Here is a 22,371-nt window from a genome sequence, read left to right as displayed (position 1 = left end):
GGCTAGCTAGTTTCTCAGGCTGTGCCGAGTTGCATAGGGAGCGTTAGGCACAATCCACGGCTACCTCTAGTGTGGTATGATAGGATTAGGGATTGCGGTCAGCAGAGTTCCCACGTCTCAGAGCTTGTCCTATTTTATTTGTAACTATCAGGTCACTTGTGTGCTCTTAACCACCAGGTCCATTGTGGTTCTGAATTACCTAATCATAACAGGTCACATGGTTCCTGTGTTTGGATCTGAGTGGTTCAAGTGCAAGGCCCTGGAAGCCTGTGTTGGAAGTCCTGGATAAGAGGATTCCTGAAGAGCACCTGGTGGGGCTCTGGACCTGGCACATGCCAGTGTGTGAAACGGTCTGATAAACGTAGGCAATGCTGACCGGGGTCAGTGAGAACGTCTGAAGGTTACATCTGTGGAGGAGAGGAATCTGAGAACCTGTGCGGCACCAACAGGTAACGGAAAGGGATCCGTGTTATGCTGACTGGGGTCAGAGGAGAAAGACATTATGTATGGGGCACCTCTGAGGCCAAGAGGTGTCCAGGAACCTGTGAAGGTCGCCCACAGGTAACGGACAGGGATCCGTGTGTTATGCTAACCGGTGTTAATGGCGGACTGTGGTGAAGTTGAATATGTACAGATGGTGTTCAATTCCGATACCGAGTTCCGATATTTTTGCGATATCGGAAATCGGAATCGGAAGTTCCTATAGTGCAATTATGCAGTATAAAGAAGTGTGGGCGGTGCATGGGCGGAGACTGGGTATGTGTGTGTGTGCGGGCGGTGTCTGTGCGTGACCGTGGGGCTCTCTGCGTGTGTGCCGGGGCTCTATGCGGTGGGCGGAGTCTCTGTGCGGCGTGCGGAGGTCTCTGCAGGCCGTGCGGGAGTCTGTGCGGCGGGTGGGGTCTCTGTGCGGCGTGCGAGGGTCTCTGCCGGCCGTGCGGGGCGTGCCGGGGCTTCTGCGGCGTGCGGGGGTCTCTACCGGCTGTGCGGGGGTCTGTGTGGGGCGTGTGGGGGTCTGTGCGGGACGTGCGGGGTCTCTGCGGCGGGTGGGGGTCTCTGTGCGGCGTGCGGGGGTCTCTGCCGGCCGTGCGGGGGTCTGTGCGGGTCGTGCGGGGGTCTGCAGCGGGCGGGGGTCTCTGTGCGGTGTGCGGGGGTCTGTGCGGGGCGTGTGGGGGTCTGTGCGGGGCGTGCGGGGGTCTCTGCCGGCCATGCGGGGGTCTGTGCAGGGCGTGCGGGGGTCTCTGCGGCGGGCGGGGGTCTCTGTGCGGCGTGCGGGGGTCTCTGCTGGCCCCTCTCTTCCCACTCCTGTGTAGCGGTGGGATATGGGGTAAAAAGGGGTTAATGTCACCTTGCTATTGTAAGGTGACATTAAGCCGGGTTAATAACGGAGAGGTGTCAATAAGACGCCTATCCATTATTAATGCAATAGTAAGAAAGAGTTAATAAAACACGCACACATTCGGAAAAAAGTATTTTAATATTCTTCATTTAACCATACTTACCAATGGCTCCTGCAGTGTATCACTGAGGTTACTAAAGTTCAGTCTCTCTTTACGGCAATTGCTGCGTGGGAAAGTTTCTCATGCAGCAATGCCATAAGTGAGGCTGGGGACTATTTTTTTTTTACAGCGGCGGAGGAATCCCTTCCTCCCGTCATTGTGTATCTGGGGCCTCTGGGGAGCGGTTGCAACAGCTGTTGCTGCTGTTCTCCACGGGAGATCGTCGTGGGACACTCGTGGATTTCTGCGGACAGGTAGTATATTGGTTGTTTGTTTTTTTCACCTTTTTTACAGATGACACTGGCTTCGGGGAACAAAGTGACAAGTAATGGTGAGTATGAACTCTATGTTTAATGTACTGTATGTCATGTATGTAATGTATGAATGTACTGTATGGAGTATGTATGGAGTATTTTTTTTTTTTCATTCAACACATTAGCCGGATGATGGGACTTCTACTGTCCTATCATTGGCTAATGTGTCAATCACTGTCAATGTAGCAGGCATCGTCCGATGGGACTTGTAGTCCCATCGGACGATGCCCACACTGAGACACGCCGCAGAGACCCCGCATAGACCCCCGCACAGACCCCCGCACAGACCCCTGCACGGCCGGCAGAGACCCCCGCACGCCCCGCACAGACCCCCGCACGGCTGGCAGAGACCCTTGCACGCCCCGCACAGACCCCCGCACGGCCAGCAGAGACCCCCGCACGCCGCACAGACCCCCGCACGCCCCGCACAGACCCCCTCACGCCCCGCATGGCCGGCAGAGACCCCCGCACGCCGCACAGAGACCCCCGCACGCCCCACACGGCCGGCAGAGACCCCCGCACGCCACACAGAGACCCCGCACGGCCGGCAGAGACCCCCGCATGCCGCACAGAGACCCCGCACGGCCGGCATAGACCCCCGCACACCGCACAGAGACCACCGCACGCTCCACACAGACCCCCTTGCACCCCCCACACCCCCGCGTGCCCTGCAGAGACCCCTGCACACCCCGCAGAGACCCCCGCACAACCCGCACTGCCGGCAGAGACCCCCGCACGAGCCGCTGAGACCCCGCCCACCGCAGAGACCCCCACACGCCGCACAGGCCCCAGAGAGCCCCGGTAGGCAGGTACACATCCATGGCAGGCCCGCACAGACCCCGCCCGCACAGACATAGTGTCCGCCCACGCACCGCCCATACTCTTCCCCCCTCCAATACAGGATGTTTAAGGAGTCAGAAAGGGCTTATTTACATTCCGATATTTTTGTCCCATTGACTTGCATTGGTATCGGTATCGGTGAGATCCGATATTTTTGGGATATCAGCCGATCCAATCCGATACCGATAATTCTGGGTATCGGAAGGTATCGCTCAACACTAGTCACAATTATTAATGACATGTATCACAATTTTGGAGCAAAATACTGGTATACAGACAAATAAAGTTCTAGAAAAGTTTCCTAGATTCGCCAAACTATCACACAGCATGCGCTGCTTTTATAAATTTGGTGCATATTCAAGCTTATTTTAGTTTGATTTTGTATAATATTAATAAATTGTATAATATTAATAAATCTGAAACATTTTTGCATTACACCACTTTATAATATTGACACTAATATCAGGCACCAAAAAATAGTAAACTTTAACCCCTAAAGGGACACTGTCACCTGAATTTGGAGGGAACAATCTTCAGCCATGGAGGCGGGGTTTTTGGGTGTTTGATTCACCCTTTCCTTACCCGCTGGCTGCATGCTGGCTGCAATATTGGATTGAAGTTCATTCTCTGTCCTCCGTAGTACATGCCTGCACAAGAAAATCTTGCCTTGCGCAGGCGTGTACTATGGAGGACAGAGAATCAACTTCAATCCAATATTGCAGCCAGCATGCAGCCAGCGGGTAAGGAAAGGGTGAATCAAACACCCAAAAACCCCGCCCCTATGGCTGAAGATTGTTCCCTCCAAATTCAGGTGACAGTGTCCCTTTAAGGACCAGGGGTATTTCCATTTTTGCATTTCCATTTTTTTGCTCTCCTTCTTCCCACGGCCATAATTTTTTTATTTTTCAGCCAATATGGACATTTAAGGGCTTGTTTTTTGCGGGACAAATTGTACTTTTGAATGGCACCATTGATTTTACCATATCATGTACTCAAAAACGGGAAAAAAATTCCAAATGTGGTAAAATTGCAAAAAAAGTGCAATCCCACACTTTTTTTTGGATTTTTTTTTTCACCATGTTCACTAAATATTAAAACTGACCTGCCATTTTTATTCTCCAGGTCATTACGAATTCACAGACACCAAATATGTCTAGGTTCTTTTATTTGTTTAAGTGTTGTAAAAAAAAATAAAACGTCGCCATATTCCGATACCTGTAGCGTCTCCATTTTTCGTGATCTCAGGTTGGGTGAGGGCTTATTTTTTACGCGCTGATCTGACGTTTTTTAATTGATACCATTTTGGTGTGTATATGATTTTTGTAATGCCCGTTATTGCATTGTATTGCAATGTTGCAGCAACCAAAAAACATAATTCTGGCATTTCAATTTGTTTCTTACAAATATGTATGCAGGCGCCATCGACTTAATAAGTCACCTGGGATCACCTAATGCATATATTTGTAAGCAATCCATGAACTGATAAAAAAATAAGATGAACCAAGAAAAAGTATATGCAAGTAGCAAGGGATCACCATAAGGCTAAGTGCACACGTTGCACTTAGCAACTCCTGCCGCGGGTATATTGCATGCGGAATTGGCATGCGTATTCCCGCTAAACACTAGCGTTCTGCAAGCATAATTAGCTTGCAGAATGCCAGCATTTTCCAAGCGATCTGTAGCGTCGCTTGGAAAACTGATTGACAGGTTGGTCACACTTGTCAGACATAGTGTTTGACAAGTGTGACCAACTTTTTACTATTGATGCTGCCTATGCAGCATCAATAGTAAAAAGATCTAATGTTAAAAATGGTAAAAAAAAATAAAAAAATGGTTATTCTCACCTTTCAACGGCCCCGGATCTCCTCAGCGGTGCACGCAGCAGCGTCCGTTCCCATGGATGCTTTGCGCAAAGGACCTGGGATGACGTGCGTGCACCGCTGAGAGGCGGGAGGACTCTGAGGGCCATCGAAACGTGAGTATATCCCTATTTTTTTACTTTAATTCTTTTTTTTTAACAATTATAAGGTGCCCAGTCCTTGGAGGAGAGTCTCCTCTCCTCCACCCTGGGTACCACCGCACATGATCCGCTTACTTCCGCTATGGCCACCATGCGGGAAGTAAGCAGACCAATGCATTTCCACCTCTCGTGTCTCCCCTTTTCCTCATAGTTTGTAAGCTTGCGAGCAGGGCCCTCATTCCTCTTGGCACATCAATGCGAGCTGTGGCAAGAAGGTTTGCTGTTTCTGTCAGCGTAGTGTCTATAGGCTGGAGGCGCTACCAGGGGATAGGCCAGTACACCAGGAGATGTGGAGGGGCAGTAGGAGGGCAACAACCCAGCAGCAGGATCGCTACCTCAGCCTTTATGCAAGGAGGAACAGGAGGAGCACTGCCAGAGCCCTGCAAAATGACATCCGGCAGGCCACAAATGTGCATGTGTCTGCACAAATGGTTAGAAACTGACTCCATGAGGATGGTCTGAGTGCCTGACGTTCACAGATGGGGGTTGTGCTCACAGCCCAACACCGTGTAGGATGCTTGGCATTTGCCACAGAACACCAAGATTGGCAAATTTGGCAAATTCGCCATTGGCGCCCTGTGCTTTCACAGATGAAAGCAGGTTCACACTGAGCACATGTGACAAACGTGACAGTCTGGAGATGCCATGGAGAGCGATCTGCTGCCTGCAACATCCTTCAGCATGACTGGTTTGGCAGTGGGTCAGTAATGGTGTGGGGTGGCATTTCTTTGGAGGGCCACACAGCCCTCCATTTGCTTGCCAGAGGTAGCCTGACTGCCATTAGGTATCGAGATGAGATCCTCAGACCCCTTGTGAGACCATATGCTGGTGCGGTTGGCCCTGGGTTCCTCCTAATGCAGGACAATGCCAGACCTCATGTGGCTGGAGTGTGTCAGCAGTTCCTGCAAGATGAAGGCAATAAAGCTATGGACTGATCCGCCCATTCCCCAGACCTGAATCCGATTGAACACATCTGGGACATCATGTCTCGCACCATCCACCAACGTCACGTTGCACCACAGACTGTCCAGGAGTTGGCGGATGCTTTAGTTCAGGTCTGGGAGGAGATCCCTCAGGAGACCATCTGCCGCCTCATCAGGAGCATGCCCAGGTGTTGAAGGGAGATTATTCAGGCATGTGGAGGCCACACACTACTGAGCATCATTTCCTTGTCTTGAGGCATTTGCACTGAAGTTGGATCAGCCTGTAACTTCATTTTCCACTTTGATTTTGAACATCATTCCAACTCCAGACCTCCGTGGGATATTAGTTGTGATTTACGTTGATCATTTTTAGGTTTTATTGTTCTTAAAACATTCCACCATGTAATGAATAAAGATTTACAACTGGAATATTTTATTCAGTGATATCTAGGATGTGGGATTTTAGTGTTCCCTTTATTTTTGTGAGCAGTGTATATAACTCTCTTTTGGGACTATAGCAAATATATCTATGTTTCAACGGCTTGTGGGTCTATAAGTATTTTACTCTTGATTGTGGATCTCTTCTCTCTGCGCAATGGGTAAGTGTTTTTAAATGAATTGTGTGCTGTATTTCAATAAAATTTGTAATTTTTATGGTGATCCCTTGCTTGGTTCATCGATTTTTTTTACTCGCTAAGCCATTTACCGATTGGATTAATTCTTTTTATACATTGATAGATCGGGCAATTCTGAACACGGCGATACCAAATATGTGTATATTTGATTTTTTTATTGTTCTATTTTGGATGGGGTGAAAGGGGGGTGATTTGAACTTTTATATATATTTTTTAAAATATTTTTAAAAACATTTTTTTTTACTTTTGGCATGCTTCAATAGTCTCCATGGGATACTAGAAGCTGCCATAACCCGATTGTCTCTTCTACATACAGGCGATGATCAGATTGCCTGTATGTAGCAGAATTACTCACTTGCTATGGCGCTGACCACCATATATATGCGTCATTGGACGTTAAGGGGTTAAACCTGTTATTTTTTTTTTTATCCTTGGCAGTAACTTTAATTACATGCATAGTGATGGAAATCTGGATCGGGATACCCCTACCGATCACTTAATAAACACCCAAAAAGTGTTCAGCTCTGCAGACAGGAGCTCAGAGCACCCGTTTGAGGGCACACACAGGATATACACCGCCAAGTGCCCCCTCAGACAGGAGCTTTTTACTCCTTTCTGCTGAATTGCACACTGTTCAGAAGTCGATTGAGCGACTGGTAGGGGTATTCCACTTTTTTTTTTTTTGTTAAAAATTCCACTGTGAAAGCTTTTCTTTTAAATTGCTGAAAAATACACAAACAATTTACCCTACTACGGTTTTGTGTGCACAAAATACAGATGAAACATAAGAATTCCATACAGTAGCTACCTTTGGACCTGTTCTGGATTTGAGGGTATTGTGCTCTACTGTAGACTGTACAGGTAATACAGATGCATATGGTAGGTTAGCACACACTTTTGGAATCGTTCACACGTTCAGTATTTGGTCAGTATTTTACCTCAGTATTTGTAAGCCAAAATCAGTATTTGGAACAATCAGAGGAAAAGTATAATAGAAACACGTCACCACTTCTGTATTTATCACCCACTCCTGGTTTTGACTTACAAATTCTGAGGTAAAATACTGTCCAAATAGTGAATATGTGAACGTAGCCTTAGAATCAGCCACATGGATAATGCATAATAGATAATGGTTCACAAATGGTGCATTTGTTGTAAAAAATAGTGTAAATGTCCTTTTTATCAGAATAAGGCTTGCACAAATGCATATATATGCTGCACAAACAACCCTGAAAATGGAACAAATTTTCCTCTTTAAAAAGAACTTTCTGAATGTTTATTAATGATAGGTATTGAGACAATGAGTCAGCCAAGGCTGGAGTAATATGGCGGTATCACTATGATGTGATTTAGGTTCAGCCGTAATATGACAGCGTGCTTTGGCTGAATCATTAGTATAATTTTTCTTTTGCTTACATGCAAATATGCTATGCCAGAAATCCCTTCTTTTTATTTGGAGAGACGTTTTTACACAAAACATATTTCAGAACTGTAAATGTGACAGAACGTCCTTACATGACCTGCGTAGAACAATTTATACCTCATGTGATCATATTTCTTGAATAGGGCATTGTATTCTACGGCTCTCTGCTGTAACTCCACATCATGACAACATCCATATATAGACACCACTCGACGGATACGGCTGGAGAAGAAAGAAAAAATGACAATGTATACCTTCCATAAAATCTTTAAAGTGGTGATGGTATTACTTATAGCTTACTTACTCTATGGCGGTGTTGAAGCGTGTACTAAGTTTCATTATTGCTGTTAGGGTGTATGCCCGCGTACTTGGCAGAGAAATATGTGATTGAAGAACACCTTCCAGCACATCAAGGACATCATCCTCAGTCACCTAGAAGCAATTCTTATATTACACTTGATCTATGTAATACGGTTAGTATGTGATGTCATGCTGCAGTTTTCACCAAATTCAAAACTAAGGAGGAAAGTAATTGCATTAGTATGAAAGGAAAACGCCAGGGTAATGCACTAACACTTAAAGAGAGTCTATCACTAGCCATTAGTGATGAGCGAGTGTACTCTTTGCTCGGGTTTTCCCGAGCACGCTCAGGTGACCTCCGAGTATTTGTTAGTGCTCGGAGATTTAGTTTTCATCACCGCAGCTGAATGATTTACAGCTACTAGACAGCTTGATTACATGTGGGAATTCCCTAGCAACCAGGCAACCCCCACATGTACTCAGCCTGGCTAGTAGCTGTAAATCATTCAGCTGCAGCGATGAAAACTTAATCTCCGAACACTAACAAAGACTCTGAAAACCCGAGCAACGAGTACACTCGCTCATCGCTACTAGCCATAAATATGTACTTTTTTTTACCTGGTGTAAATAGCGCCGTTCTCCTGAATCGAGCAGTGTTTATTTTTTATGCCTGCGCCTCTCCATTCTTGACATATGGCTGCTGCTTCCATATGGATTGTCTTTCTAGATAACTTGTTGTGATCCTCAAGAAGGCTTACATGGTGAAGGTTTGAGGACCGCATCCACTAAGGCTAGGGTCACATTGCGTTAGTGCAATCCGTTTAGCGCTAGCGCTAGCGGATTGCGCTAACGCAATGTTTTTAAAGGGTCGCGTTTCGGGGTCGCGTTAACGTCCCCGCTCTCGCAGATCCCCGATCTGCGAGAGCGGGGAACGGACCTCGGGCGCGCCGCGGACGCTGCAAGCAGCGTCCAAGGCGCGCTACAAAAGACCGGCGCGTCGCTAGCGCGTGCCGAAAATGACACGCGCTAGCAATGCGCTGGTACATTGCGGGCAATGGGAGCGCTAACGGACGCGTTGCATGGCGTTAATTTCGCCGTGCAACGCTGTCCGTTAGCGCTCTGACCAAAACGCAATGTGACCCCAGCCTTAGATAAAAAAGACTACCTTTACATATAGGGAAGAGGGAGTCATATCTTAAGAACGGAAAGGAGCATGTGCTAAAGAAAAACAATTACAGATTCATAAGAGTCAAGTAACAGGTTCTCTTTAACACAATACTTAATGCACAAGGATTATGATAAAGATGATTGCATCTTTACAGTGGGGTTGTTATTTTCATGCTTAAAAATGTCCATAGCCTAAAGTTCCAGATAATGGTCTTCATTCTGAGTGGGGAAGGGCTTTTTTTTTTTTTTTTAAATGCTGTGTTGCCATTTTCTGCCACCCATAACATTTTTTTACAATTTTTTTTCCCATAGATAGATCTAGGGCACACACAACAACTCTGGTGTTTCAATTAAAATGTTTACTGTAGGGGTTGAATCATTTTTTTTTTTTTTTTCATTTTTAATAGATTGGACTTTTACTGATGTGGCTTTACTGAAAAGCAGGTTATGGTCTTCCTGAGGACTTTGATCACTTATACGATAGACTGCAATTCTATGTTAATTAGCAGAAAAGAAACTTCATTATCAGCTCTCGGAATTAAAAGGTGCAGTTTGGCTACTTTAGTGATATACAGGTGCTTCTCACAAAATTAGAATATCATTAAAAAGTTAATTTCAGTTCTTCAATACAAAAAGTTAAACTCATATATTACCATATTTTTCGGACTATAAGACCGGTTTCACATGTCAGTGGCTCCGGTACGTGAGGTGACAGTTTCCTCACGTACCTGAGCCACTGACACACGTAGACACATTAAAATCAATGCATCTGTGCAGATGTCATTGATTTTTTGTGGACCGTGTCTCCGTGTGCCAAACACGGAGACATGTCAGTGTTCGTGGGAGCGCACGGATTACACGGACCCATTAAAGTCAATGGGTCCGTGTAAAACACGTACCGCACACGGACGCTGATTGATTGGCCCCATTCCCTTGCTGGTATGATTTGTTGCGGTGAGTATCCATTCCTCTTCAGTATTTCTCTTAAGTATCGGCACATGTGACCGCCGGCCGCAGCAGGAAGCAGGCGGTTGACAGTGCGCCCTACTGAAGAGGGAAGGCGCGCCATTTGACTTTTGAATGAAAAATTTGCTCCAATCATTAGCGGACATCATGTCCGTTTGGAGAGCCCCTGTGTGCCTAAACATTGGAGCTCCCCCACATGTGACCCCATTTTGGAAACTAGACCCCCCAAGGAACTTATCTAGATGCATGAAAAAAGATAAATAACACGGCACTGCTTCACCCACCTATCCAATGTACCCGCGACTGTAAGCTGCTGCTATGCCAATGCTGCCAAAACTACCTGCGCAGACTCTTGGGTGCACTTCATGCAGTAGTATGCAAATGGTCCAGACGAAAAGAAAAAATGATGGTGCACTCACCGGTCCTGTGATTCAACAATCATTTATTACGGCATGTGCAGGGAACAACAAGGGAGAACGTGGATGAGGAGGACAACGGCCGTTTCGCGCGGCTGCGCTTCCACGGGACCCGTGAGCACTTTGAACCCCCAGGTGCTTCACAAATTGATCCGTAAAAATGAAAAAGTACTTTTTTTTTTACAAAAAATGTCTTTTAGCCTCAATATGTTTATTTCCACATGGGCAACAGGATAAAATGGATCCTAAAATTTATTGGGAAATTTCTCCTGAGTACACTGATACCTCACATGCGGGGGTAAACCACTGTTTGGGCACATGGCAGGGCTCGGAAGGGAAGGAGCGCCATTTGACTTTTTGAATGAAAAACTAGACCCCCCCTAATCTAGATTAAACCCCCAAGTGCTTCACAGAAGTTTATAACGCAGAGCCGTGAAAAGAAAGAATTTTCTTTTGTCAAAAATTATTTTTTAGCCCGCAATTTTTTATTATCACAAGAGTAACAGGAGAAATTGGACCCCAAAAGTTGTTGTCCAGTTTGTCCTGAGTACGCTGATACCCCATATGTGGGGGGTACCACTGTTTGGGCACACGTCGGGGCTCAGAAGGGAAGTAGTGACTTTTGAAATGCAGACTTTGATGGAATGGTCTGCAGGCGTCACGTTGCGTTTGCAGAGCCCCTGATGTGCCTAAACAGTAGAAACCCCCCACAAGTGACCCTATTTTGGAAACTAGACCCCCCAAAGAACTTACAGTTATATGAAAAAGTTTGGGCACCCCTATTAATCTTAAGCTTAATGTTTTATAAAAATTGTTTTTTTTGCAACAGCTATTTCAGTTTCATATATCTAATAACTGTTGGACACAGTAATGTTTCTGCCTTGAAATGAGGTTTATTGTACTAACAGAAAATGTGTAATCTGCATTCAAACAAAATTTGACAGGCGCATAAGTATGGGCACACCACCAGAAAAGTGACATTAATATTTAGTAGATCCTCCTTTTGCAAAAATAACAGCCTCTAGTCGCTTCCTGTAGCTTCTAATGAGTTCCTGGATCCTGGATGAAGGTATTTTTGACCATTCCTCTTTACAAAACAATTCCAGTTCAGTTAAGTTTGATGGTCGCCGAGCATGGACAGCCCTCTTCAAATGATCCCACAGATGTTCAATGATATTCAGGTCCGGGGACTGGGATGGCCATTCCAGAACAGTGTAATTGTTCCTCTGGATGAATGCCTGAGTAGATTTGGAGCGGTGTTTTGGATCATTGTCTTGCTGAAAGATCCATCCCCTGCATAACTTCAACTTTGTCACTGATTCATGAACATTATTGTCAAGAATCTGCTGATGATGGAACCTCCACCAAATTTTACTGTGGGTAGCAAGTGTTTTTCTTGGAATGCTGTGTTTTTTGGCCGCCATGCATAACGCCTTTTTGTATGACCAAACAACTCAATCTTGGTTTCATCAGTCCACAGGACCTTCTTCCAAAAATAAATTGGCTTCTCCAAATGTGCTTTTGCATACCTCAGCTGACTCGGTTTGTGGCGGGCTTGCAGAAACGTCTTATTTCGCATCACTCTCCCATACAGCTTCTCCTTGTGCAAAGTGCGTTGTATAGTTGACCGATGCACAGTGACACCATCTGCAGCAAGTTGATGCTGCAGCTCCCTGGAGGTGGTCTGAGGATTGTCCTTGACTGATCTCACCATTCTTCTTCTCTGCCTTTCTGATGTTTTTCTTGGCCTGCCACTTCTGGCCTTAACAAGAACTGTACCTTTGTTCTTCCATTTCCTTACTATGTTCCTCACAGTGGAAATTGACAGGTTAAATCTCTGAGACAGCTTTTTGTATCCTTCCCCTGAACAACTATGTTGAATAATCTTTGTTTTCAGATGATTAGACAGTTGTTTTGAGGAGCCCATGATGCCACTCTTCAGAGGAGATTCAAACAGGAGAACAACTTGCAAGTGATCACTTTAAGTAGCTTTTCTCATGATTGCATACACCTGGCTATGAAGTTCAAAGCTCAATGAGGTTAGAAAACCAAAAAAGTGCTTTAGTAAGTCAGTAAAAAGTAGGTAGGAGTATTTAAAACAAGAAAATGATAAGGTTGCCCATACTTATGCACCTGTCAAATTTTGTTTGAATGCAGATTGCACATTTTCTGTTAGTACAATAAACCTCATTTCAAGGCAGAAACATTACTGTGTCCAACAGTTATTAGATATATGAAACTGAAATAGCTGTTGCAAAAAAAAAACAATTTTTATAAAACATTAAGCTTAAGATTAATAGGGGTGCCCAAACTTTTTCATATAACTGTATCTAGATATGTGATGAGAACTTTGAACCCCCAAGTGCTTCATAGAAGTTTACAACGCAGAGTCGTGAAAATAAAAAATAATTTTTCTTTTTTCAAAAATGATGTTTTAGCAAGCAATTTTTTATTTTCACAAGGGTAACAGGAGAAATTGGACCCCAAAAGTTGTTGTCCAGTTTGTCCTGAGTTAGCTGATACCCCATATGTGGGGGGGGAACCACTGTTTGGGCACACATCGGGGCTCGGAAGGGAAGTAGTGACTTTTGAAATGCAGACTTTGATGGAATGGTCTGCGGGCGTCACACTGCATTTGCAGAGCCCCCGCACCGTGTGCACATAGCCTAATTCTAACCCAAATTTTCATTGGTGAAATATTACTATCACTCTGATTGAAAGTGAAACGTCAGAGCGATCGTAGCCACCGGGGAAGGGGGGGGGGCAAGCCACTCCCCTGGGCTCAAGTACCACTCCCCCTGTCCCTGCAGGTCAGGTGAAATTACAGTTAACCCTTTCACCCGACCTGCAGGAGCGCGATCTGACCATAACGCATATGCTGCGTCACAGGTCGGATTGGCACAGGTTTTCATGACGCATACGTTGCGTCAAAGGTCGGGAAGGAGTTAATGTTGATGATTATGGCTTACAGCCAATGAAAACCCAAAAGTTATTATCTCAGTAAATTAGAATAATTTACAAAAAACACCTGCAAAGGCTTCCTATGCTTTTAAAAAGGTCCCTTAATCTGTTTCAGTAGGCTCCACAATCATGGGGAAGACTGCTGACTTGACCGATGTCCAGAAGGCAGTTATTGACACACTCCACAAGGAGGGTAAGCCACAAAAGGTCATTCCTAAATAATCTCGCTGTTCAAAAGTGCTTTATACAAGCATATTAATGGAAAGTTGAGTTGAAGGAAAAAGTGTGGTAGAAAAAGGTGCACAAGCAATCGGGATAATCGCTGCTGGAGTCATTGCTTCAAGAACCACCACATACAGACGTATCCAGGACATAGGCTACACTACAAGTGTCACATTCCTTGTGTCAAGCCACTCATGACCAATAGACAATGCCAGAAGCGTCTTACCTGGGCCAAGGAGAAAAAGAACTGGACTGTTGCTCAGTGGTTCAAGGTGTTGTTTTCAGATGAAAGTAAATTTTGCATTTCATTTGGAAATCAAGGTCCCAAAGTCTGGAGGAAGAGTGGAGAGACAGACAATCCAAGCTGCTTGAGGTCTAGTGAGAAGTTTCCACAATCAGTGATGGTTTGGGGAGCCATGTCATCTGCTGGTGTAGGTCCACTGTGTTTTATCAAGACCAAAGTCAGCGCAGCCGTCTACCAGGAAATTTTAGAGCACCTCATGCTTCACTCTGTCTACAAGCTTTTTGGAGATGGAAATTTCATTCTCCAGCAGGACTTGGCACCTGTCCACACTGCCAAAAGTACCAATACCTGGTTTAAAAACAACACTATCACTGTGCTTAATTGCCCAGCAAACTCGCCTAACCTTAACCCAATAGAGAATCTATGGGGTATTGTCAAGAGGAAGATGAGAGACACTAGACCCAACAATGCAAACAAGCTGAAGGCTGCTATCAAAGCAACCTAGGCTTCCATAACACCTCAGCAGTGCCACAGGCTGATCCCCTCCATGTCACACCGCATTGATGAAGTAATTAATGCAAAAGGAGCCCCGACCAAGTATTGAGTGCATTTGCTGAACATACATTTCAGTAGGCCAACATTTCAGATTTTAAAATCATTTTTCAAGCTGGTATTATAAAGTATTCTAATTTACTGAGATCATGACTTTTGGGTTTTCATTGGCTGTAAGCCATAATCATCAAAATTAAAAGACATAAACACTTGAAATAGATCACTCTGATTGTAATGACTCTATATATGAGTTTTACTCTTTGATTTGTGAACAGCCAGCTTCTTTAGCAATGACCTTTCGTGGCTTACCCTCCTTGTGGAATGTGTCAGTGACTGCCTTCTGGACATCGGTCAAGTCAGCAGTCTTCCCCAGAGCCTACTGAAACAGACTACGGGACCTTTTTAAATGCTTAGGGAGCCTTTGCAGGTGTTTTTCGTTAATTATTCTAATTTACTGAGATAATGACTTTTGGGTTTTCATTGGCTGTATGCCATAATCATCAACATTAACAGAAATAAACACTTGAAATAGATCACTCTGTTTGTAATGACTCTAATATATGAATTTCACTTTTTCTATTGAAGAACTGAAATAAATTCACTTTTTGATGATATTCTAATTTTGTAAGAAGCACCTGTATGTTGCTAGAAATGTATGATTCCACATATATCAATACAAACTTCTGAATCTTGACAGCGTGTGATGCATATGCTGTCTGGATTCTTCGGTATTGCCGATGCGAGCGATTGGTCATGTGACTTCAAATACGGTGCTCAGCATAAAGGAATAAATGAGCACATCCCCTATGAAAAGTAAAATTGTAATCAATATCTCACTAACTGCAAGAACAATTTTGAAAATGTTCCTAGTTTCATAAAACATTTTTTAACCGATCACATGAAAGCAAGGTTAATAATATAACTTTAATTACAATATCTTCAGTTTTACTCAAATTAGTTGATGCAAAAACTACTACATCTAGTATTTTGTATGGCCGCACCAAGTCTTCTATGCATGGAAGAAACAAGTTGGCGACATATTGCAACATCTAGATTTTTCTATTCTTCAATTACGACCTTATTTAGAGCCTGGATGATGGATGGAGAATAATGGTCAACTTTTCTCTTTTAGGTGTTTTAGAAAAATAAATTTAGAAAAATGCATGGTGCCTATGTAAGAGGGTAGTGCTGTTATGAACAGTAACACGCTGCCACTTTAAGAGACAGCACCCCCTTGTCTGGTACGATGGAATGTCCTGCTTCCCCCTGCTTTAGACGGTGAAGATAAACTGCCCTAGGATGAGGGGAGGAGTTGAGCCTGAACTGTGTGTGTGTGAGCTGAAGCTGCTAGAGAGAGAACTGTGTGCTGTTTGCTGCAAGAAAGGTCCCACAGCTTGGGAAGAAGTTTACTTGTGAAATTTGCAAGACTTTTCCGGGTACAGCAAAGGTGGCTCTCCTGTGCTAGCTTGTGAAGCCATGAAGATACTGAGAAAGGGACTTGCGGTTTCCAGGAGCATCCCTAGGATCCAGAAGCAAGGAGAAGACCACGTTTCACAGAGCAAACAGAAAGCCGTGTGCACCACCATGTTGGACTTCTGGGGGCCCACTGGGACTGGACCTGAGTCCCCAACATCACCGTGAGTCTGTTCCTGTTTGGTGCACCTGTTAGGGCCTAGTGTAGGCTTCAGTAGTCAGTGCACGGGAGCCGTGTGGCCTGCTTAGTAAAGGCCAGGGAGGTTATACATAGAGTAGCATCGTTATTTGTTAATTGTTTAAACTTGCTTGTGGGACATGTTCTGAGTCTGTAATAGTTGTAGCACCGTGATATTTTACAGGAAAGATAACACATATACATTGTCTTTTGCCATTGTAAACCCCTGTTTGCATCTTCCTCATTCCCTTCATTCCTTGCCTTCTAATAAATCAACCCTTTGTTGTTTGCACCTCATCTTGTGTACAGTAGTCTTCCTGCACAGTGGTGGTCCCCCGGCCATCGCTTCACCTACAGTGAAACACGATGGTGGCAGTGTCCTTATCCTGGGCTGCATAAGTGCTGCTGGTGTCAGCGAGCTACATTTCAATGATCTAGTAAATGGAGAGGGGGCACCACAGAGAGAACGGGGATCCAACCTGGTCTATGCTATCATGAACTATAAAAAACACACAAGGAATAGACCATATAAGGGGATCACCCGAGGCTATGGATTAGGTGTAAAAATGCAAATTTTATTCATATAACATCAATGGGCACAGAAAAAACCCACATGGAGCACACAATTAAAAGCATTTAAAATTGGTCACACATGTGACCTAGAAACATAAACAAATGGCCCATAATGGAGCCCTCCCCCTTGATGCGATCACTCCACAGACACAATACAATAGCTAGTTTTAATAAACACAGTATAAGATGTCTGCATGAACAGCACTCCTAAGCTGAGAGATAAAGTGTCACTGCTTTGAAAGTATATTTGTAACTGTAGTATACCAGTATATGGATACCTCACATAAGCAGGTCTAACCATATATCACCGTGGATCAAATATAAGCAGCAAAACTAATTGCAATAGCACAGGACATAAAGAATGGCATATGGGAACCCATAATGATGTATACTCACTAGATTGAATTACCTCCAGACCACAAATATAACAAACAGGTGTATTCAGAGAGTATAGAGTTAAATGTAATGCTGGATCAGACATATACAGGTTCCACTAGTCTAGTTCCACGTGGTATAGAGACCATCATGCTAAAATACAAAAGCCCCCATGATAAGGGGTATGAGAGAACCTGCTAGAGAGTGAAGACCCAGGTAACCATATGACAATAGCTGGTATGCAAACCTAGGTGCTGTTCAAAGCCTGTGTGAAGCCCTGGGAAGTATCGACAGGAGGAGCAGAGACCCGACGCGTGTCGCCACAGCAGTGGCTTCGTCAGGGGTAACTTCTATGGAGGTCCTGTGTCCTTATCTAGTGAAGTACTTGCAGTTTAAGCAGCTGCAGCTGCCATTTGTTTATGTATCTAGGTCACATGTGTGACCAATTTTAAATGCTTTTAATTGTGTGCTCCATGTGGGTTTTTTCTGTGCCCATTGATGTTATATGAATAAAATTTGCATTTTTTACACCTAATCCATAGCCTCGGGTGATCCCCTTATATGGTCTATTCCTTGTGTGTTTTTTATACTACATTTCAATGATGTCATCATGATTTCACAAGTGTACTGCTCTATAGAGAAAGAGAATAAATTACCATCACTCTGTCCCCTTGGTAGACATGCATCGTTTTCTATATGCATGGTACCTACATTGAAATGTGGTGGCAGTGTCCTTATGTCGGGCTGCATGAGTACTTCTGGTGTCTGGGATCTACAGCTAATAGAATGGTATCATGAATTCACAGATGTACTGCTCTATATTGAAAGAGAAGATGCTACCATCACTCCATCCCCTTGATAGATATGCACTTTTCCAATATTTCTGAAGAACAGGGTGAAAGTGATTTAGTGGCCAAGTAAGTCTCCTGATCTAAACCCAACTTAAAAATCTATGGGGAATTCTGAAGAGATGAGTTGAGCATCACTCTCCATCCAGCATGCAGGCTCAAAAAGAGGTCGCTCTTGAAGAATGAAAAAAGATAGATGTAATATGCAATTTGTGCCAAGTTTATCAAAATGTCACTCAATCTTTCAAAACAGATGAAAAAACATTGAAACATATCTCCCTAAGATTGAAAGCTAGCCTCTGTAATCTATGGTATCATACAAGTACAGATTGTGGTAACCGAGTCGTGTGACGCCTATTACATGCCAGACCGGACAAACTGGTATTCCTCATAATCTTTCCTTTTAGCTTTCAGACACTGCTACAATTCCACATTACAGACATCCACCACCCTTCTAGACTTTCAGCCATCTTATTGCTGATATGTGCAGGAACCCTTGAATTCTATAAGTAATTCTGCACTCTGATAATGTGTGCAAACTGTAAAGTGCTGCGGAATATGTTAGCGCTATATAAAAATAAAGATTATTATTATATTATTATTATACACTTTCCAGCCTCCAGCAACTATCCTGTTACAATCATTCAGCTTACATCTGCATGTCAGACTTCACCAGTGAATTGGCATTTTAACCCCATCCTGTCAAAGTTAATTTTGTTTTCCTGCTTTTGTTTTTTTCCTCTTCTTCGTCCAACAGTTATTAGAACTTTTTTTTTTTACATCAACATGGTCATATGAGGTAAAAACAGGAACATAATTCAGTGCAGTGAAATAGTGAAAAAAAAAAAACTGCAACTCCCCCATTGTATTTTGGGTTTTGTTTTTACATTGTTCATTGTGCGGTAAAAATCACTTAGCAGCATGATTCTTCAGGTCAGTTCAATTAGGGCAGGTTCACACAAGCATATAAAAAATAGTCATCTACAAGTTTCATCCAGAAAATTCAAACAATTTTTTACTCACTTGCTTGACATCCGTGAGCAGTCCGTGTACAAAACGTTTTTTTATAGAAGCAGTTATTAATAATTTACAAGACCAGTACAGTTTCCTAGGTTAAAGAATGCAATGTGTCCTTAGAGAAGACACAATATAGTAGGGCTCCTTATGGAATCCGTTATAAAATGCCCATATACTCTTGAATGGACGAGTCTCATCCGACACATGGAAAAAACTGGTGCATGCTGCAATTATTCACACATAGATTTGGTCGGTGAAAATAAATTACTCATCTGCTCTGCGTCTTTGAGTAAAGGTTTTTTCACGGACAGCACTCGGACTGAAACTATGCTCTTGTGAACCTACTGTGATACCAAACTTGGATAGATTTTTTTTAAAGTGAACCAGTCAGCCATTTTGATGGAGCCGATTTTTTTTTTTCTTTAGCAAAATGCTGCCAGCAGGGGTGCCTGCGCTGTAGCATCTATCGGAACGCGATAGATGCTACTTCGCAGGCGCGGCCGCTGGCGCCATTTTGATTAACATCATTTTTTTTTGCCAACAACACAAAATGCCTAAATAAAATGAATATACGTACGCCTATTATAAATCATATCATGCTACAGCTCAGGCGCCTGTATGATGGATGTTTTTTTTTTCCCCAAACAATAGAATATTCAGTATGGTAAATAGGGGGCAGGTCAGTGAAGGATCAGTAACCTGTCATAAGCCATAAGGATGAATATGTAAACAGATCACCGTATGAAGCCCCGCTCACAGGCCGCCCCGGAGCACGAGAATCTCACTGACTGAAAACTGCAAATGCAGACACTAAAACAACCTCAAGACGGATTTCATCAACCAAGGTATAATTTTAATTATTGTAACAGCGTCAACCTGACAGTGTATGTAGTTTACTGAGAAACATCCTGCTGACAGGTTCCCTTTAACTATATTTTAGTAGTGAAAAAAAAAATTAAAAAATTTGTGAAAGAAAATCCTGTAGCTTTTTAATTGTCTGACCATTTGGATTGTTTATCAGGTGATCACCAGCATGTTTACACCGACAGATAATAAGGAACAAACACATGTTCGCCTATTATTGCCTCTTGTAAAAAAAAACATAAGTTCAACTATTTTTTATTCATCGTTTTCTGGTTTTTTTTTAACCTATTTCTGACATGTGCCATAATAGTACGGACATGTCAGATTCTCCTTGTTTGGTGAGGACTTCGGCGCTGAGCCCGCACCTTTCCGTGCACATGACAGCTGATCTATACAGCTGACATGAGCCCACAACAGCCAGGGGTGGAATCACGATCCACCCAAAGCTGTTAACTAGTTAAATGCCGCTGTCAATCTCTGATAGTGGCATGTAACTCGCGTTTACAGAAAGCGCCTCACTGATCCCACCCATCGGTGACTCAGTCACATGATCACGGGTCACCAGTGGGTCAGCATAACAACGAGAGGTCTGCAACAGACTTCTATGGTTGTCATTGCCTGATTGCTATGAGTGTTGCCCGGTGGTCAGTGCTCATTGCAAGTGAGCATTTCTGCCTCACACAGGCGATTTGATCATCGCCTGTGTGTAGCAGAGGCGATCAAAGTACTGCAGCTTCTAGTCTCCCATGAAGCATACTAAAAGTAAAAAAAAATGTTTTTAAAAATGTAAAAAAAATAAAAATATAAACGTTCAAATCACCCTCATTTCGCCCCATTCAAAATAAAACAATGCAAAAAAAATCAAATAAGCACATATTTGATATCGCCGCACTCAGAATCGCTCAATCAATCAATATAAACAAAGAATTAACCTGATCGCTAAACGGCGTAATGAGAAAAAAATTTAAAACAGCAGAATTATGTGTTTTTGATTGCCACTACATTGAAATAAAATGCATTAACGGGCGATTAAAACGATGTATCTACACCTAAATTGTAATAATAAAAACATCGGCATGCAAAAAATATGCCATCACCCAGCCCCAGATCAAGAAAAATGGAGACACTACAGGTGTCAAAAATGGCGCCTTCTTTGGGGAGGATTTTTTTTCACCACTTAAATAAGAAGAACCTACACATGTTTGGTATCTATGAACTTGTAATGACCTGGAGAATCATATTGGCAGGTCAGTTTTAGCATTTAGTGAACATGGTAAAAAAAAACAACAACTGTGGAATTCCACTTTTTTTTGCAATTTCACTGCACTTGGAATTTTTTCCTGTTTTCCAGTACACAATATGTTAAAACGAATGGTGTCGTTCAAAAGTACAACTTGTCCTGCAAAAAACAAGCCCTCGCATGGCCATATTGACCAAGAAATAAAAAAGTTATGGTTTAGGATGAAAGGGAGCAAAAAAGGAAAACGTAAAAAACGGAAGATGGCTGGGGGGGGGGGGGGGGTAAGGGGTCATAGATTCCTAATGGGCTACTCGATTCTCAATATTATCTAAATGAGGGTTTTGGGCTCCATTTACATCTCTGTTTAGTTAGAGAACCTTGCATATGACTGTGTGTTATATAAGTAATTATAAACCCACCTGTATAGCTTCTTCTTCATCACAGGCTCCAATTATTAGTAGGTCCCCATACTCCCCTATGCACCATGATGCCACCTGCACCAATGGTTGCTGTATAGAAAATGTGACATTGTATAAAACAGCAAATTTGAATGCAATATTCACTTACAATCCATACACACAGGAATAAAACCTCTGTTTACTGTGGTCTGTGAAGCCAAGTAACTGCTAATCATAGTATTAGTGTTAATATTCATGTTCCTCACATCACACTACATACATGCAATATTTATATGTTTTTATTACTAGCCTTATTACTATTAAATGTTATTTTTCTTCCAAAGACTGTGCTTTCAGTATGGCAGCTGTGCACTTTTCTAGCGCTATTTATCTGCAGAGTAACCCTATATTTGCAGGTATCGTGAGATTTTGAGTGCAAACCTCCTTCCATCAGCAAGGGCATTTAAGATGAAATGTGGCTGGGTCTTTCAGCATGATAACGATCCCATGCACACCGCCAGGGCAACGAAGGAGTGGCTTCGTAAGAAGCATATGAAGGTCCTGGAGTGGCCTAGCCAGTCTCCAGATCTCAACCCCACAGAAAATCTTTGGAGGGAGTTGAAAGTCCGTGTTGCCCAGCGACGCACCCAAAACATCACTACTCTAGAGGAGATCTGCATGGAGGAATGAACCAACATACCAACAACAGTGTGTGCCAACCTTGTGAAGACTTACAGAAAATATTTGACCTCTGCCACTACCAACAAAGGATATATAATGAGATGAACATTTATTAATGACCAAATACTTATTTTCCACCAGATTTTGCTAAATAAATCTTGCCAAATCAGACAAGGTGATTTTCTGGATTTGTTTTCTCATTTTGACTCTCATAGTTGTTGTCTACCTACTATGTCAATTATAGG

General features: G+C 43.3%; 1 protein-coding gene across 1 annotated transcript in view; it reads right to left on the bottom strand.

The window, feature by feature from the left end:
- The window catches only part of AP1G2 (adaptor related protein complex 1 subunit gamma 2), a 108,332-nt gene that overhangs the window by 10,550 nt on the left and 75,411 nt on the right, over positions 1-22,371 (bottom strand). The window contains exons 15-17 of the mRNA XM_069761801.1: positions 21,467-21,556; positions 7,956-8,083; positions 7,769-7,873 (exon numbers count right to left, since the gene is read on the bottom strand). Coding sequence (XP_069617902.1) covers positions 7,769-7,873; positions 7,956-8,083; positions 21,467-21,556 — 323 coding nt within the window. The remainder of the gene's footprint in view (positions 1-7,768; positions 7,874-7,955; positions 8,084-21,466; positions 21,557-22,371) is intronic.

Source organism: Ranitomeya imitator, chromosome 1, assembly GCF_032444005.1.
Source record: "Ranitomeya imitator isolate aRanImi1 chromosome 1, aRanImi1.pri, whole genome shotgun sequence".
NCBI lineage: Eukaryota > Metazoa > Chordata > Amphibia > Anura > Dendrobatidae > Ranitomeya > Ranitomeya imitator.
This window is presented reverse-complemented; position numbering and strand designations above follow the sequence as displayed.